At 43.7% G+C, this 19,288-nt stretch overlaps 1 protein-coding gene across 3 annotated transcripts; it reads left to right on the forward strand.

The window, feature by feature from the left end:
• Positions 1-5,156: 5,156 nt before the first annotated feature.
• LOC123767888 (alpha-(1,3)-fucosyltransferase C) lies at positions 5,157-18,685 on the forward strand. Of its 3 annotated transcripts, XM_045757935.2 has the most exons (8): positions 5,157-5,474; positions 5,749-6,376; positions 7,969-8,088; positions 9,061-9,270; positions 11,368-11,613; positions 12,030-12,214; positions 12,992-13,109; positions 17,306-18,685. In XM_045757935.2, exons 2-8 carry the CDS (start codon positions 6,090-6,092, stop codon positions 17,547-17,549), a joined length of 1,410 nt encoding a protein of 469 aa, XP_045613891.1. In that variant the 5' UTR covers positions 5,157-5,474; positions 5,749-6,089; the 3' UTR covers positions 17,550-18,685. The 3 variants fall into 3 exon arrangements, with proteins under 3 accessions (XP_045613891.1, XP_045613890.1, XP_045613892.1); XM_045757934.2 differs by having other exon boundaries at positions 5,157-6,376; XM_045757936.2 differs by having other exon boundaries at positions 5,165-6,376; positions 11,395-11,613.
• Positions 18,686-19,288: the final 603 nt, after the last annotated feature.

Below are 19,288 nucleotides of genomic sequence, written 5' to 3' on the forward strand. Positions count from 1 at the left end.
TTTATTTATACCTGTATATATACACAAGAAGGTACATTGGGTTTGTGAGGGTACATAGCATGGTGTTTACATTATTGTAAAGCTACTAGTACGCACAGCGTTTCGGGCAGGACCATCACATCACTCAACTTCATTTATTTATTTATTTATATACAAGAAGGTACATTGGGGGGTTAAGAGAGAACATAGAAATGAAGTTGATTTTTCATTCTTGTAAAGCCACTAGTACGCACAGCGTTTCGGGCAAGTCCTTAAACTAACAGATAATTATAAGTAGATAATTTACAGTAAAATTTACAAAAATGTTTACAGGTACATTGTAAGAAATTTTGACACAAAAAGATTATAATAATACCCAATAATAACAATACATCATAATGAACAAGGATTACTAGGTACATTAGGATAACATTTCAGCTAAGGTTATACTTTGGTTCACTGAAGCACAATTTGAGGATCATTTCAAGGAATAATGCAGTAGAATATGCAATCAAAATAACAACCAAGATAACAGATGATATCTAAGATTACAACGGTAAAGTAATATGGCTTAGGTACAAATATTGGGGGATTGGGTAGCACTAGGTAGGAAACTATGAAGATGAAATTAAGTACTTTTTGGTGTTATTTTTTAATAAGGCAAAAGTTCGACAGCTATTCAATTCATTAGGGAGTGAGTTCCATAGACCAGCTAGGTCCCTTTATTTACATAGAGTGTTTACACAGATAAAGTTTGACTCTGGAGATATCAAAGAGATATTATGTCTGGTGTGGTGGGCATGTGTTCTATTACATCTGTCCAGGAAGTTTCAGAACAGGGTTAGCACTTAACAAAAGGGTTTTATAAACGTAATTGACACAAGAGAATGCATGAAGTGAATTTATGTTTAGCATTGTTAGGGATTTAAACAGGGGAGCTGTGAGTCGTCTGAAAGCAGAGTTTGTTAAGAATTTGAGTTAAAACTGTTGAGTTAAAATTCCCATTTTGAATGAACAGCATGTAAATATTTATGAATGCGTCTGTGGGGTCGACCGCTGGATGTAATGGACTTGAGTCGAGGACGGGTTGAACCATTTCTCCTTCATAAACAGGGGGTTGGGTGGGTGTTGTAAGTGGAGTGACGATACGAAAATCAGGAGGGAAATAATCACGGAAAATGACTCACTATCACTTCAAGACAATCTAAATAGGGTTTTAAAATGGTCACAAGATTAGCAGATGCAGTGTGGAGCGAGTATATTATTGGGATAATCTACTCGCTTCTGTAGCGAGTAGATTATCCCAATAATATACTCGCTACAAGTGTAATGCTGACTGGATATTACTGTGGATACCGGTAGATTGATTGATGAAGATTTAGCCACCTAGGAAGTGGCAAGGGCATGAACAGCCCGTAAGGATAACGGTAATGTTGTTTTATATTCAGCTACTCAGAACAAGAAGTTCCAGTAGCATGGGCTATGGCGAGCCCGTAAGTGGAGGCTCTCTAGAATCATTATCTTTATCAATAGCTGATACTAGAGATCTGGCGATGGATGGGGTCTTCATGGTGGTTTTCAGCCCTGGAGGGCTGGCTGTACCAGTTATGAAGCTGGTGGGGTTAGTGTACATCTCTAGGTTTTTCATTTTTTCTTTGCCTGAGACTGGCTGAGCCGTGCTGTCGTTGTAGTTTGGTGAAGTGGCCTCCATGAGGAAGTCTTGAAACGAGTAGGTGTCGTATTTGTGGTGCGGCGGTGGAGCTCCTAATAAGATTTCCTCGTCTGAGGAGTCCGTAACATCCGTAGTTGGTGTTTTCGCCTTACGCGTCACAGCCTTAGGGAAGCTCAGGTGTCGTGGATTGGTGGTAGAAGCTATTTTAAGAGCGTTGGTGGGGCTGTTAGCATTTGTAGACAGCACGTCTGCCAGCACGGCTGCTGAGATGGTGATGGTAGAAATGTTGGGAGCTGGAGAGGGAATTACCTCTGTGCCGCCCAGGTCTTGGGTGGTTCAGAAGTCTGTGGTTGAAATCGACCTCGTGGTCGTCCTGGTGGTAGTGGAGGCCGTGAGATATTCGCCAGGGATTATGATGGGGTCCAGGCCATTGACTAGGTATAATATGTTCAGTTCACTGAAAAAACGGTGGTTGTCTGGTCCGGCAAGCCTTTCCGCTAGTCTAATAAGACCAGGAATAATGCCTGAACGTGATGCAGGGGGCTGCGAAGAAGTCTTTGGGGCCTTGGGGCCCCATTGTGAAGGCTGTGTCGCCTGGTTGGATGAGCCACTCTTTGGTAAGGCTGGAAAGTCTTCTAGTCGGTTGGTGGGAGCTGAGGTTGTGGGTTGAGCGGCTGGGGCTCTGGTTGCGGAGGTAGAAGGGTTTTTCTCTTAGCTTCAACCTGAGCCTTGATATTTTCCTGTCTGCGGGGGCACCTGTAGGAAATTACGGGGTCATTGCCATCACAGAGCAAACAGTGATGGGCTGTTGTCTTGCATATGGAGTAGTGATGGTTCAGTGCGCACAGGCTACACTTCTGGACAGGGTGCTGACAATTGTTGGTCGGGTGGGAGAGCTCGTAGCACTTAAAGCACTGCTGGATCTCATGGTATCGTTCCTTTTTTACTTGATGGGGTGGTATTTGTAAGCCGAAGCAGTAGTAACCTTGTGTGGGATCCTGGGTGGCCTCAGCTATGGTGGTGAAAGTAATCTTTATTGATGATTTGTCGGAGCTGCAGAACTCTAGGTTAAATACACCCAGCTGTATCAGATTTTCGTCCTCGATATTGTCCATGATATTATGTTGCAGTCGGTCTGCGATCCACTAGCTGGTCCTGCTGGTAAAAACAGTTCTTCTGGCCAGGAACTGACGTGGGTGGTGAGGATGTAGGTGGTACTCCTTGCGAAGTATGGCATCGTTGGTCAATAGTTTTTCTAGCTCTTCTTCACATGAAAAGAAGATCACATCATCACCTATCTGACTAATGTCAGTAGGTGTGATGCCGGTAACGTCTTTCAAGAATGTTGCTCCTCTCGAAAGTATGACCGTCAAGAGGGGTATCTCTAACCTTTAGACGTTTGGGCCGCATTGTATCCACACCCTCAACGGATAGCAGTGTGAATGTGTGAAGTGATAGTGTGAACAATGGGAATGTGACCTTACTTCCTGATAACGGTAATTATTGTTGTTTCAGATTTAGCTACTCAGAACGAAGTGTCCATGTAGCACGGGCTATGGTGAGCCCGTAAGTTAACGGTAGATTGATTGATTGATGAAGATTGGGCCACCCAAAAGGTGGCACGGGCATAAATAGCCCGTAAGTGGTGGCCCTTTCGAGCCATTACCAGTATCAAGAGCTGATACTGGAGATCTGTGAAGGTGCGGCTGCACCCTGCGTGACGGGAGATGTCTCCAGTAGATAACGGTAAGGCTGCAAACCTCTTTATAGTGATGGGAGAGTGGGGACGAGACTCCTTAGATGGTATTGGATGAGGTGGAAACGAGGGTCTTCAGCTGGTTCTGCAGGGGGGAGGGAGGGGGAACGAGGCTCCTCAAATGTTACCGAGAGATAACATTTGCTGAGAGAATGATCAGCAGGCACTGTGAGAGCTGGGGACGAGGCTGCTCAGCAGGTACTGGAAGAGGTGGGGATGAGGCTGTTCAACTGGTACAGGGAGAGGTACCCAACCTGTCCTCTTAAAAATAACGTCGCTTTTCGCTCGTATGCACACAATGGCCAAAAATGGACGTAATTTGAAATGAAATCGGCTCACGAAAGTGATGTACTGTTCCGTTTCCTGCTTGAGTCCTCTGGGTTACTCGGTAAGGTTAGGGGTGGAAACTTTCAATTAACGTTTTTCGTGATGTTTTGCCACTTTAGGAGAATTTCTTGCCCTCCTAACCTACCAGAGGACACTTAACTTACTGTTTTACAATAAAAATCCAGAATTTATTCTCATTTTTTTTTATTTTCTACTTACGTCCATTTTGGGCCATACGGCCATATGGCCAAATTCAGACTTAATTTGTAAGAGGACATGTTATTACTCAGCAGGTACTGGGCGTGGTGGTGACGGAGTTACTCAGCAGGTACCGGAAGAGGTTGGGACGAGGCTGCTCAGCAGGTAATGTGAGTGCGGAAGAAAGACTCCTCTGCCTTTAAAGGAGCCGTTGAGTGTAACCTTGGATTGTCAATGAGCAATCTGAGAGCAGCAGTACACCGAGAACTTCAACAAGATCTTGTAGATCTGAGGCAAAGTGAAATTGACACCAGTAATTCCATCTATCATACTATCATGCAAGAGGAGCCACACATCTATGGATCATCCAATAAAATCAGCAGACTTCTAGATGTTACTACTGCTCGGCTTAGACTTGGTTACAAGTATCTCTGGGAATTCTCATTATCTGCTGATGTAGACCTGACCAAATGTAAACTGTGTCAACAAAATTATTCGCACACCCTCCGTCACTATGTGATGGAGTGCGAAAAGATACGTGAATTTAGAGACAATTCCATAACCAATGTTCCAGCGATGTGTAAATATTTCATTCAAAATGATCTGCTACCAGAAATTTTAGCCAAATATCCCCAGTTTGCTAACTGTAGGTAGTAACTGAGTGATTGTAACCTATCCACCGCTGCCCACTGGATGGGGGCGGTGTGCAGGACAAACATATAAATTGTGACACTAGCTCTCCACATATGTCAGTTGCTTAAATTAATTTAGAACCTGTACTTGAGGTCGATCTCGAACCCATTGTTGATGTGACGACTTATATTGAATTTTGTAACTAGCTCATCAAGATTGTAACTTGCTTAGCTAAATGAATTGTGGGGTTCAGTCCCTGAGCCCATTATGTGCCTCTGTAACTCTTCCCACTACCACCCACGGGATGGGTATGGGGTGCATAATAAATGAACTAAACTAAAAACTTGTAAACCACTAACATTTTATGCCCCATCCATGTCTATTACCAATCACTGCTTAAACCAGCTCTAATATTAAAAAATAATCTATCAGGTGTTGATACGAGGCTTCAGAATTGGTGCTTGTGACTGAAACTAGCCCCATAAACTGACGTAAAATCCTAGTGTATTATAGGAACTGAACCCTGCCGCTGTACCAACTATATTATCTGTGAATGGTCAAATCGCTCTCGGCAATTGTTGGTACACTAGTTGAGTTTTAAAATGATCCACGTCACCAAGCACTGAATCAAAGTGCATTTATTATCTGTGCTTGGGGCTTACAAGCGTCAGTGTGGCTCGGACCACGGTACGGTCAAGTGCAAGTCTGGCGCCGTCATCACTGGCGTCTCACACACACCAGTACAGCTGTCTTTCCTCCGATATATAAGTGAACACCCGTGAAACAGAAAGATGAAGGTTATGTCAAGGGTTTTCCCCCGAAAATTTAAGGTGATAGTGTAAGGGTGACGCCAAGGAAAGTTGTGGCGACTTGGAAGTGACGCATAGGAAAGGTGCCAGTGACCGAGACGTAAATATTACGATTTTTCAAATAGTTTGGTATTGAATTCTTTTTGCTGTAGGTTTTTAAGGTAAACTATTTGGAAAATATACAGTTCTTTATGCGGAATCTGATTCATTCTCAAGAACTATGACACTGAAAAAGAATTCAAAGCGTTAAATATGAATATTAGGCTTCTCGGGTTTTCAAGTTGAAAATTTTTCAGCAAGCGATTGCAAGTTTTCAAATCAAGGTCCTGGTACCATTTCTAAAGGATTTAATAGGTTCGTTTTCCCTTGCCAAGTGTTAGTACATTTGGCGCGGCTTACCAGGAAGGTCTCAAGACCTCTTCAAGTCTCCAAGTCTTCACTGTCATGGAACTTAATAGGTGCCTCCAGAGATAATGTTGGGTGGAAGAGGACAAAATTGCGTGAAGACAATTAAGAAAGAGATGTATTAGCATTTGTGGACGTAGGTGAAGGAAATGTGTTTGGTCAAATAGATTCCGGAAGATAGATATACAATACTTATTTGCGTTTAAGGAAAGAAGAAAACCGAAATAAATCGCATTACGTCAAAGGCGATAGCAAGTGACAAAATAAAACAAAAACAGTACATTGACACAACCACACCCGTCCACACGCCATGACCCTTACTAGAGAGCAGCGTGCCTACAGCATCATCCTCACCTTAGCTCTCCTCTCCCTCCCTATCTACTATGTCTACCACCAGGACAATGTTGCTGCCAGAGAGCCCGTCCTGCAGGGCCACAGGTACACGCCACCGGCTCCTGACCAGAGTAACCCGAGGTCACAGTCTTACAAGATTCTACCCACGGGCAGCTACCAGTCCCTGGAAGGCGACTCTGAGAACTCTACCTGGAAGACTATACTCTTTTGGGACCATTGGTTCGGAGGGGACTGGTCGAACAGGTGGGTTATTGGGGGGACTGGTCGAACAGGTGGATTGTTGGGGGGACTGGTCGAACAGGTGGATTGTTGGGGGGACTGGTCGAACAGGTGGGTTGTTATGGGAACTGGTCGAACAGGTGGATTGTTGGGGGAACTGGTCGAACAGGTGGGTTGTTGGGGGGACTGGTCGAACAGGTGGATTGTTGGGGGGACTGGTCGAACAGGTGGGTTGTTATGGGAACTGGTCGAACAGGTGGGTTATTGGGGGGACTGGTCGAACAGGTGGATTGTTGGGGGGACTGGTCGAACAGGTGGATTGTTGGGGGGACTGGTCGAACAGGTGGATTGTTGGGGGGACTGGTCGAACAGGTGGGTTGTTGGGGGGACTGGTCGAACAGGTGGATTGTTGGGGGGACTGGTCGAACAGGTGGGTTGTTGGGGGGACTGGTCGAACAGGTGGGTTGTTATGGGAACTGGTCGAACAGGTGGGTTGTTGGGGGGACTGGTCGAACAGGTGGATTGTTGGGGGGACTGGTCGAACAGGTGGATTGTTGGGGGGACTGGTCGAACAGGTGGATTGTTGGGGGGACTGGTCGAACAGGTGGGTTGTTGGGGGGACTGGTCGAACAGGTGGATTGTTGGGGGGACTGGTCGAACAGGTGGGTTGTTGGGGGGACTGGTCGAACAGGTGGGTTGTTATGGGAACTGGTCGAACAGGTGGATTGTTGGGGGGACTGGTCGAACAGGTGGGTTGTTATGGGAACTGGTCGAACAGGTGGATTGTTGGGGGAACTGGTCGAACAGGTGGGTTGTTATGGGAACTGGTCGAACAGGTGGGTTGTTGGGGGGACTGGTCGAACAGGTTGGAAGATGTCCATCCTGGTAGATATCTTAGCTCGAGACAAAGATCAGGTTCCAGCTTAGAAACTTCCTAGGAGCTTTCATTAAGTTCTACGTGTATTTCATTAGCATTCTCTGTTTGGTCAAGCCTGATCGGCTGGTCATTCACCGTGTGATCATTCCTCATCCTTTTGCATTCGTAGTGATTTCTATTTGTTCTTGTTCTCTGTATTTCTTACATGCTGTTTTGCTTCTCTTTGCCTCCAAACATTGTCTGTCAAACCATGGGCAGTGCGTGAAGACAATGGTGTCTTCCCGCACCACTGCGAAGACACCAATGAACATAACTCTCGGTTCACTTATCCATCAGTGGTGCTACGAGTATTTGTTTCAACTTCTTTGAGGTTACTCGTAACGTCATCCATCATATCTTGTGCGGATTTCCCCAAGAGCTTACTTTTCCATGATGTTTTTTCCAAGAATTCCTTATCCATCTGATATGCCCCTCTTCCGTGACTATAATGCCAATTTCTTTTGGCCTTTCATCTTGCAACCTTAGTCTCAGCTTTTCTCCTAATTCGGGTGTATTCATTCCTTGTTCTATATAGTGCCTCTATCCTCTGTTCCCAGTTGTCAGTAAATTTTCCAAAGTTTTTGTTATTGTCCTTTCTTTAGCCTCCTTGCATTGCCTGCTTTACTTTTTTTCATCCTTCTTGAGTAGTATGTTCTGTTACATCGGCACGTTTTCCAGATATTTGATAACCATCCTACAGGTTCGGCACGACTAGCCCCGAGGGCCTGCGTGCCGAGGGCTGCCCCTCCTGGCGCTGCCGCTTCACCTACGACCGCTTGATGCTCCATGGCGCTGACGCCGTCCTCTTCCGCGCGCTAGCGTGAGTACCGTCAGTATGAGTGTCCTAGCGTGAGTACCTTCATTATGAGTGTCCTTGCGTGAGTACTCTTAGTATGAGTGTCCTTGCTTGAGTACGGCCATCAGTGTGCGGTTGTTACAATTCCGGGTATGTCTAAGTGGTTGTTTTAATGTCTGGGTTATTACATTGCCTGTTAGTACGTCTGATTGATTGTTAGAGAGTTTGAGTAATTTGTATAGTGGTTGTTTTATTGTCCTGGTGATTACTATAGTAGTGGAGTGGTTGTTTATTTACATATGGCTTGTTGAGCTTCAAGCTGTTACCATTTGTATGTGTTACAAGGGGGTAACAGCTTTTAAAGATCGTTTACAGAAGTGGTCTTGATTAATATCCTCCAACTTGTTCAGTATTTTGAAGGTTTCGATGAGATGAGCCCTGTCATGTCTGGTCTGGGGATGAATAAGTTGCTATCTAGACTCATCTGTACCCATAGTGTCTGAGTGGTCATTATATTATTTAAGCAGCTGTTTGTTATTGTTATGTTTGGTGAGTCACGTGTGGTAGTGCTGGACTACCACCCGTGAGAACTACTACCTAGTGAGTCATATATGGTAGTGTTGGACTACCGCCCATGAGAACTGTCTGGCAAGCAGGAACTGGGGCATGAGCTTGCACACTACATCACCGAATGCCCAGTTATCAGACCATTCAGACCCGCTGGCATGAGGTACCTAGAGCTTGCAATTACAATACTTTATTCACTCTCGTGTTCTTGACGATATCCTCATAATGCACCCAAAATTTGCCAGTGCAGGCTACTGAACATTTGGCCCCGTATGACTAACCATCCTGCAAGATGGGGATTTTTAGCATCACGTAGCTAGCTTTTTGACACACTGTACTCCCCTTCATATAGTCTAGGGTATCTGCATAAATGCAGATGTACCTGTGTTAATAACAAAAACCAAAGTCACTGGTGGTTGTGGTTGACAGGTACCCGTGGAAGAGTCTACCCTCCCGGAGAGTACCAGCTGGGCAGCGGTGGGTACTGGTCGACGTGGAGGCCCCGCCTGAGAAGCTGCCAGCACCCACCAAGCACTCCAGGCTGGCCAGCTCCCTCGTCAACTGGACCATGACGTACCACTCCCAGTCAGATGTGGTCGCCTTCAACGGGTACTTCCTATCCCATGACGCTACTGAAAGGTACGACAGATGTGTCCGGTGTTGTCTGCGCGAGTATCGGTGTTGTCTGCAGGTAAACGATATTATTCCCTTATGTTGTATTCCCGCTTTGTACTGCCCGAAACGCTTTGCGTAATAGTGGCTTTAGGCATTGTATGTACTAGCTCCTATCTATAAAGCCAACAAACTTTGTAAAATCTCTTTATGTATGTACCTTTGCCTAAATAAAAATTATTATTATTATTATTATTATTATATGTAACCTTATCTCACCTACGGAACCTGCGCCTCGGAAACTTCAACTCAAAATTACACGATACTCAACGTAAATCAGCAATTAGAACAATAACCAATAACACCTTCTTGAGGTCTGGAACAGAGCCCATGGACACCCCAGGAAGGAAAAAATATATATTATAAGGGTCCTAAATTGTGGAATGACCATATGAGATTAAGAGTTGCAATTCTCTCAACCAGTTTAAAAAGAGTCATTAATAACTACCTGATTGCTATTATGTAACTAATTCAACCCCCATCTCGTCATCATACATATCAACCTGTGCTTTGCTGTTGTTGGGAACATTTTATTAGTTTTAGTTTAGTTCATTTATTATGCACCCCATACTCATCTTGTGGGCGGTACTGGAAAGGGTTACAGAGGCACATAATGGGCTCAGGGACTGAACCCCACAATTCATTTAGCTAAGCAAGTTACGATCTTGATGAGCTAGTTACAAAATTCAGTACAAGTCGCCACATCATAAATGGGTTCGAGATCGACCACAAGTACAGTTTCTAAAGGAAGCAACTGACATATGTGGAGAGCCTAGTGTCAAAATTGATATGTTTGTCCTGCACACCGCCCCCATCCAGTGGGCAGCGGTGGATCGGTTACAATATCTTAGTTACTACCTACAGTTAGAAAGCTGGGGATATTTGGCTAAAATTTCTGGTAGCAGATCATTTTGAATTAAATATTTACACATCGTTGGAACATTGGTTATAGAATTGTCTCAGAATTCACGTATCTTTTCGCACTCCATCACATAGTGACGGAGGGTGTGCAAATTATTTTGTTGACACAGTTTACATTTGGTCAGGTGTACATCGGCATATAATGAGAATTCCCAGAGATACTTGTAACCGGGTCTAAGCCGAGCAGTAGTAACACCTAGAAGTCTGCTGATTTTATTGGATGAACCATATAAGTGTAATTACCTAAGTGTAGTTACAGGATGAGAGCTATGCTCGTGGTGTCCCGAATGTGTGGCTCCTCTTGCATGATAGTATGATGATAGATGGCATTACTGGTGTCGATTTCACGCACATTACGTCACATGGAGTAATAGCAACGAGGTGGTGCCGGAAAAAATTAACGATGTTTTATGTTGAATATTATCAGTTTATCAGTCATCACACGGTGCTCTTAGCCACATTTTAGACGATAAATAAATTGAGCATTTATTGTTAGTTAGAACCGAGATCCTGTGCAAAATTCGATGAATGTATTATCATGACCAGTGAACCACCGAGATTGCTGAGCATTTAGATATGACGCTGCAGACTGTGGGTGGAGACAGCTGCGGTTGGCTCTATCAGCTGTGAGGTTTAAATGGAACAGCTGTTTATGATGTTTACCTGGAACATGAACGTGAACTCACCTAGTTGTGCTTGCGGGGGTTGAGCTCTGGCTCTTTGGTCCCGCCTCTCAACTGTCAATCAACTGGTGTACCTCCTGAGCCTACTGGGCTGTATCATATCTACATTTGAAACTGTGTATGGAGTCAGCCTTCACCACATCACTTCCTAGTGCATTCCATTTATTAACTACTGTGACACGTGTGATGTTATCATACAGTGTAACGACATCCCGCAACATCTCGGATTACCAACCTCCAAGATCACCACATATCGACCCCTCTTCTGTCACATTAGTCTATGATTTCTCTCATATTATCCTAATCTTAGTTTAATTTTGACATATATGCAGCAGACAACCAATTGAAAGGAGGATTTTTATACAGTATAATAAATATTTTCTTAAAAAAGAAGGGGTGTTATCCACTTTCTTATGTGTGTAAGACTGTCATCTGGATATTTTCCTAACTATTCCACCAGGTTTCCAGATCTCGTTTTCCTCTTCAGACCTCTACGACCCAACCTGATGTCGGAGCACGGGGAGGCTGTGAGGCGGCTGACGGAGGCTGTGGCGAGGAACGCTACCTTGAAGGAGGTGCTGGGGCCCTCCTGGCTCACCTACGTCAACAAGACTCGCGTGGTGGCCTGGATGTCCAGCCACTGTCCTACCAGGTCCAGGAGGGAGGAGTACGTGACAGAACTCAAGCGTTACCTTCAAGTGGACACGTGAGTGATGTGTTGTTCAACATGTAAGTGTAAGATGTTAACACATCATACACTGGTTCACACTTTGTTGATAGGTGAGTGTTTGAAGGTATCTTGGTGCACACTGACTTTAAATATACTACAAGTTGACCCTAGTTTGACCCTAGAGACAACGAGGCAATGTGAGGGGTGAGGTCTCAGATTGGCGAGACGTTACAAACGGAGTCCCGCAGGGGTCAGTCCTTGGACCTATACTGTTTCTGATATATGTAAATGATCTCCCAGAGGGTATAGACGTTTCAGTCAAGAGAGAAAGGACCTAGACCTTCAATACAATCACCAATAACACTGACCAATTATCTACGAGTTGACTTGTCTTGATATGAAGTGTTGATCATCACTGAGCCAGGTTGACGCAACCTAGGTTGGTGTATCAGGTACGGTCGGTGCGGAGATCTGAAGTGCGGGCCGAGGCACGTCATGGGCGGTGAGTGCTGGGAACGGGTGCTCCAGCCTAATTACTCCTTTTACCTGGCCATGGAAAACGCCGTCTGCGACGACTACATCACGGAGAAGCTTTACAACCCACTCGTCTACAACCTGGTGCCTGTCGTGTGGGGCGGTGAGTGCTACTTTCCACCAAATAGTTACTATAAGTACTTTCATTTTTAGGAGGATGACCTGTTTTAAACACATCCCAACCTAGCCTATCTTACCGTCTCCTTTCCTATCCTATCCGAGCGCATCCTAACTTAACCTAACCTAGCCTGATCTGACCTCACACGCCCTAACGTTACCACACTTAATCTAACCAAACTTAACCAAACCTAAGCTAACCAAACCTGTATACAAAATAAATTGTGTTTTATATTTGGCGTAGACGAGGTGTGACGTCACCATGACGTCATAACGGTCATGTTGGTACAGGTTTTAGACCCGACTGGCTGTGGAGGCCCAGTGCTCATGATTCCAATTTGACCTACATATAATTCCAGTTGTTGGGGGACAGTATAGTTGCATTGAAGCTTAGCGAGGTCCCTTCCAGGGATGCAACCCTCTACGCCTGCTCAACCTCCTGGTACCTAATTAAGTGCCAGGGAGCTGAGCCAAGAGTTAAAGTAAATATGGATTCAGATTGTTGTTTTAAACGTCCTCGTATACATGGCATTACCCTGAACTATCTGTTTCAATAAACTATTATATGATAACCAAACCACACATCAGAAAGTACAGAAACGACGACGTTTCGGTCCGTTCTGGACCATTATTAAGTCGTGTAATAGTCATAATCAAGTCTTATTACACTACATTATAAGCCTTCCATCATACATCAGCCTCACTTTTTATTCAAAGGGATGTTGCAGTCTGAATTCCTTTCTAAGCTGCTGTATTCTTGCAGGAGCAAACTACAGCCGCTACTTGCCGCCTCACTCCTTCATCGACGCCCGCCACTACCACCCCAGGGAGCTGGCTGAGCTCCTGCTTCGCCTCCACCGGGATCCCGTCGCCTACGGCAGGTGAGCTGATACTTGACCCCACCTGGACACGTCTCCTCCTCCTTCACACCTCCAGCCGTCGCTGATGACCAACATTCGTCAGTCGTATGGTTCACCGAGTGTCAAGAAAGTCAGCCAATCTCTGTTGCTCTCTCACTTAATAAATAAATAAATGTTTATTCAGGTAAAGTACAGACATACAAGAGGTTATACAAAAATTGATAGATTTATAGATAGAGCTAGTATATACAATGCCTAAAGCCACTATTACGCAAACCGTTTCGGGCAGGAAAAACATTAAAGACTTGCCCTAGGGGGCGATGTTTTAGATCTCCAAAGCAGTGCAATACATTCTTATGCAACAAAAATACTTTCGTGCTTGTAGTGTCTCTTTTAGTCCAGGTTATTTAGTGAATGTAACATGTTCGCAAAAAAAATAACAATACAAAGGCGCGAACACAGACATAAACCTAAAGACACTAAATGTGTAGTACACAGGTAGTAGGAGTATTAGAAACAAAAAGAATGACAGTTACATTTATCTCCACATAATATATATTATTGCACCAACAGAAACATGTATGAAGTACAAGAGTGAACTATTGTCTGAATATATAAAGGAATTGAATATATGGATAATAAAGAAATACAAATTGTATAAATTATATCATTGATAGGCGTGGAGGGAGGACAATACATTATATAATATATATATATATATATATATATATATATATATATATATATATATATATATATATATATATATATATATATATATATATATATATATGTGAGAAAGCTGCATGAATGCGCAAGCCATATATCACTAAGAACTCTTTGACCCGGCCAGGATTCCAACCCATGCCGTCCAGGATCACCCCTAAACGTACACAGTACCATGTGTACTGTGTACGTTACGTGTACCATGTGCACTCATGGATCCATTTGGATCCATGAGTGTCGTCGGGGGTTGGTCAGTCAGGGAGCTTAGTTAATAAGCGCCAAGACTGACCAATCCTTATAGACGATCATTGGTGCGGTGGTCACGGTACTGTGTACGTTTAAGGGTGATCCTGGACGGCATGGGTTCGAATCCTGGCCGGGTCAAAGAGTTCTTAGTGATATATATATAGATATAGATATAGATATATATATATATATATATATATATATATATATATATATATATATATATATATATATATATTATATATATATATATATATATATATATATATATATATATATATATATATATATATATATATATATATATATATATATATATATATATATGCAGGCGATGAGTCACAATAACGTGGCTGAAGTATGTTGACCAGACCACACACTAGAAGTTGAAGGGACGACGACGTTTCGGTCCGTCCTGGACCATTCTCAAGTCGATTGTCAAAATATATATATATATATATATATATATATATATATATATATATATATATATATATTAATTATATATATATGGTTCGTTCGAACCATATAATGTATTATCAAATAACCGTAACATGTCTCTAACTTTAATGTTGGAACTCTTAGCTAACACCATGATAATGTTAGGGCCTTCTTGCTACCACTAAACTGCTCATTCTTCGTTGTTATCCCTGCTGAGACCTGGTTCAATCGTGACACAGCCCAGTTATGAAATACGGCCAATTATTATTCAACTATCCACAACTGTAAACCTAACCAGTGAGGTGGCAGTACAACAATTTATTACCACAAGGAGCTATTGTGCTCAAAAGTTACCAAAACTAGAGACAGTCGTGAGAATATATTTTTCCCAGTTCGAAATGAAGGGCTTGAACGTGGATAAAACTTTGGTAACAGTTTACAGAACTCCAAACACTGATGTATTTGGATTTAACTCTAATCTTAGAAACTTAATATTAGGTAACACACTTAACAAAAATCAATTAATATTAACTGGAGACTTCAATATTGACTTATGCCAGTCTGACAACCAACTTGTTATTAGCTTCCTCAACTGTATGAACTCTTGCATGTTATCACCCATGATAACTAAACCCACCAGAATTGCGGAAACGACTGCATCTGCCACTGACCACATTTGGACTAACATAACCTCTGCACAAACTTCTGCTATAATAACTGATAATACAGCAGACCATTACCTAGCATATATTCTTGCCAGCATTAAAAAAAATCTTCTCTAAAAAAAAAAGAGAGTTGTATAAAGCGTGCTAAATCTTCTAGAATATTATTCTAAAATGTACCATATTATTCTAAAGATGCAACAACAGATACCCCTACACACACACACACACACACACACACACACACACACACACACACACACACACACACACACACACACACACACACACACACACACTGTAATGAAACAGTTGACAACACTGGATGCAAATAAAGCTGTTGGACCAGACAAAGTATCACCGTGGATACTCAAAGAGGCAGCTCAGGCTCGTAGCGTGCCTCTGGCAATGATCTTTAATGAGTCACTTATGTCGGGAGAATTGCCCAGTTGCTGGAAGGAGGCAAATGTCGTACCGATTTTCAAAAAGGGTGATAGGGAGGAGGCACTTAACTACAGACCCGTATCACTGACAAGCATCCCCTGCAAAATACTTGAAAGAATAATTAGGCTAAGACTTGTTGAGCACCTGGAGAGCATTGGGTTTGTAAACAAGCACCAACATGGGTTCTGGACAGGGAAATCATGCCTAACAAACCTTTTAGAATTCTATGATAAAGTAACAAGGATAAGGCAGGACAGAGAAGGCTGGGCAGACTGCATATTTCTTGACTGCCAAAAGGCCTTTGATACGGTACCGCACATGAGACTGCTATACAAACTTGAGAGGCAGGCAGGAGTAAGCGGAAAGGCCCTAGTATGGGTGAAGAACTACCTAACAGGAAGGAGCCAGAGGGTAATGGTAAGGGGCGAAAAGTCGGACTGGCGAACAGTAACAAGTGGAGTACCTCAAGGATCGGTGCTGGGACCAATCCTCTTTCTAATTTACGTAAATGATATGTTTACAGGAGTGGAATCATACATGTCAATGTTTGCAGATGACGCAAAATTAATGAGAAGAGTTGTGACAGACGAGGATTGTAGGATCCTCCAAGAGGACTTAAACAGGCTGCAGAGATGGTCAGGGAAATGGCTACTGGAGTTTAACACCAGTAAATGTAAAGTTATGGAAATGGGATCAGGTGACAGGAGACCAAAGGGACAGTACACAATGAAGGGGAACAGCCTACCTGTAACGATTCGAGAAAGAGACCTGGGAGTGGATGTGACACCTAATCTAACTCCTGAGGCACATATAAATAGGATAACGACAGCAGCGTACTCTACACTGGCGAAAATTAGAACTTCATTCAGAAACCTAAATGAGGAAGCTTTTAGGGCGCTTTACACTGCCTACGTGAGACCCGTCTTAGAGTATGCCGCGCCATCATGGAGCCCCCACCTGAAGAAACACATAAAGAAACTGGAGAAGGTTCAGAGGTTTGCGACGAGGCTTGTCCCAGAGCTACGAGGGATGGGATATGAAGAGCGGCTGAAGGAACTGAACCTTACGACACTAGAGAAAAGAAGGGAGAGAGGAGATATGATAGGGACATATAAAATACTCAGGGGAATTGACAAAGTGGAAATAGATGAAATGTTCACACGTAATAATAACAGAACGAGGGGACATGGGTGGAAACTGGAAACTCAGATGAGTCACAGAGATGTTAGGAAGTTTTCTTTTAGCGTGAGAGTAGTAGAAAAATGGAATGCACTTGGGGAACAGGTTGTGGAAGCAAATACTATTCATACTTTTAAAACTAGGTATGATAGGGAAATGGGACAGGAGTCATTGCTGTAAACAACCGATAGCTAGAAAGGCGGGATCCAAGAGTCAATGCTCGATCCTGCAAGCACATATAGGTGAGTACATATAGGTGAGTACACACACACACACACACGCACGCACGCACTGTTGGTAGTGGTTCAACTTCACACGCACTAGCGAGTACTCTCACCACACGTGCTAATCAGTGTAGATGATAACCCAAGATAACGTCCCATAGCACACACGCTAAGATTACAGACGATACCAGATCACGCTGTAAAAGGTATGCATGCACACCCTCATTACAGGCGCTACATGGCACTGTATAAAGAGCTAGATGACACAGACTACAGAAGGTACCCTCCCATACAGGTACCACATGTGGCGGGCGTACCTGCGGCCCGTGCTGATGGGCAGCCTGTGCGAGGTGTGTCACCTGGTCCACGCCTCCACCTCCCTCCACCACTACCAGGACCTGGCGCTCACCAGACACCGCCGGGGTCGCTGCACTGAGGTGGCCTCTCCGCTCTTCGGCTCCGTCAGTCCCGGCTCCTGGAAAGACGTCATCGTCAGCAATTACTCCGACGATACCTATGCCACTAGTCGTGTCACCTAGTGCCATATTTGTCTCTTGTCCAACTACGTCCAGAATAAACTATATTTATAAATGCGGAAGCTTGTCAGAAGCATATTTTTTTATTTCTTCACATTTAAAATCCAAAATTAGTTTCGTGATAGGTTATCTCCATATTTAGTTCGTTTCGTTTGAGTCTAGTATGGAGGCTCTACTACAGTTTCCAAGAATTTCCTGTTCTGAATTAAAAATCGGCATCCATCTTCGATTTAAAAGTTAAAATTAACTAAAATCATCAAATCGACATCACAAATGTATTCCTAGACCCATCAAAAAGCTAAAAACCTTCTACTGTGCAACATTTTAAGGCCAAACCAAATAACCGACTTGAGAATGGTCCAGGACGGACCGAAACGTCGTCGTCCCTTCACCTTCTAGTGTGTGGTCTGGTCGAACAAGCCTGCCAAACCAAATAAAGAAGATAATTTCCAAAATGGCTAATGGTGGCCATTTTGAATTTGTGGAATTACCCCACACTTTCGCGCGAAGAGTGTGGATCAACAATACTTTGTATTCACGCAGCACTTCACCACTGAGAAACGATCCGTTGCTCTAGACGGTCACAGATCTACTGAAAATGACCCAACTATATATCTTTATTGTCCTTTTTTTACTCTTCAGAAACTCGGCTGGTATATGTATTAGATTACTGTAACCATGTGACTGGGGACGTCGCATGCGGGTACTTTACCGAGTACCGAGTACCAGACGAGTACTTTGGTGGTAAGCTCCCCTGGGGGGGGGGGTTATGGGTAGTTTTCTCTGCATCAGTAGATTAGGTTTGGTGGGTTGCTGGGGTTCGTACGTTTCTGGTTAGGTTAGCACTTTGTATTGTGTACGTTGTGGCAAATCAAGAGAAGGGGCTGAACACCTAGTGAACTGTTCGGCAGACCGCACTGGCAGCACTATCTACAGACCATCTACATAGATGGTACATAGATGGTATGTATCTACAACACCATCTACATAGAGGCTTATGTTGCTGCAGCTTTTATAGAGTAATCCACGATATTAATGTATATTTAATCTAATCCAAAATATAAGATCACCATGTATCCAATAATGAGCTGTTTACCTCACTCTGTAAGAACGTTATCCTTTAATAAAATGTTATTGATTTTGCTGGAACAGAATGACCTACTTACGACAGTTTATTTATTAGAGCCAATAATATAGGTGACAGCCTGAGTTACTGCTTCACTTCTCCTCCAGTCTCTCCTTCGCATTACTATGATAACTGTACTCCCCAGGTGAAGGGGACCTGGGTACTCCCCAGGTCAAGGGGACCTCGGGAAGACGTCAACATCTGTGGCCAGTAAGTGCAGGGACAAGGTAATGTGCTCCTTGAGTTCTCATGATTAATTGATGAAGATTAAGCCACCCAAAAGGTGGCACGGGCATGAATAGCCGGTAAGTGGTGGCCCTTTGGAGCCATTACCAGTATCAAAAGATGATACTGGAGATCTGTGGAGGCGCAACTGCACCCTGCGTGACGGGAGATGTCTCCCGGACCAAGTGGTGACCAAATGGTGAGTTCTCATGATTGATTGATTGATGAAGATTAAGCCACCCAAGAGGTGGCACGGGCATGAATAGCCCGTAAGTGGTGGCCCTTTTGAGCCATTACCAGTATCAAGAGCTGATACTGGAGATCTGTGGAGGTGCTACTGCACCCTGCGTGACGGGAGATGTCTCCCGTGGAGTTCTCATTGATTGATTGA

Source organism: Procambarus clarkii, chromosome 58, assembly GCF_040958095.1.
Source record: "Procambarus clarkii isolate CNS0578487 chromosome 58, FALCON_Pclarkii_2.0, whole genome shotgun sequence".
NCBI classification, from domain to species: Eukaryota; Metazoa; Arthropoda; class Malacostraca; order Decapoda; family Cambaridae; genus Procambarus; species Procambarus clarkii.

Coding starts and splice junctions, on each gene's coding strand:
- LOC123767888 (XM_045757934.2), top strand. CDS start 6,090: ATGACCCTTACTAGAGAGCAGCGTGCCTACAGCATCATCCTCACCTTA. Junction 8,089..9,060: donor GTCCTCTTCCGCGCGCTAGC/GTGAGTACCGTC, acceptor TGTGGTTGACAG/GTACCCGTGGAAGAGTCTAC. Junction 12,215..12,991: donor GGTGCCTGTCGTGTGGGGCG/GTGAGTGCTACT, acceptor GTATTCTTGCAG/GAGCAAACTACAGCCGCTAC.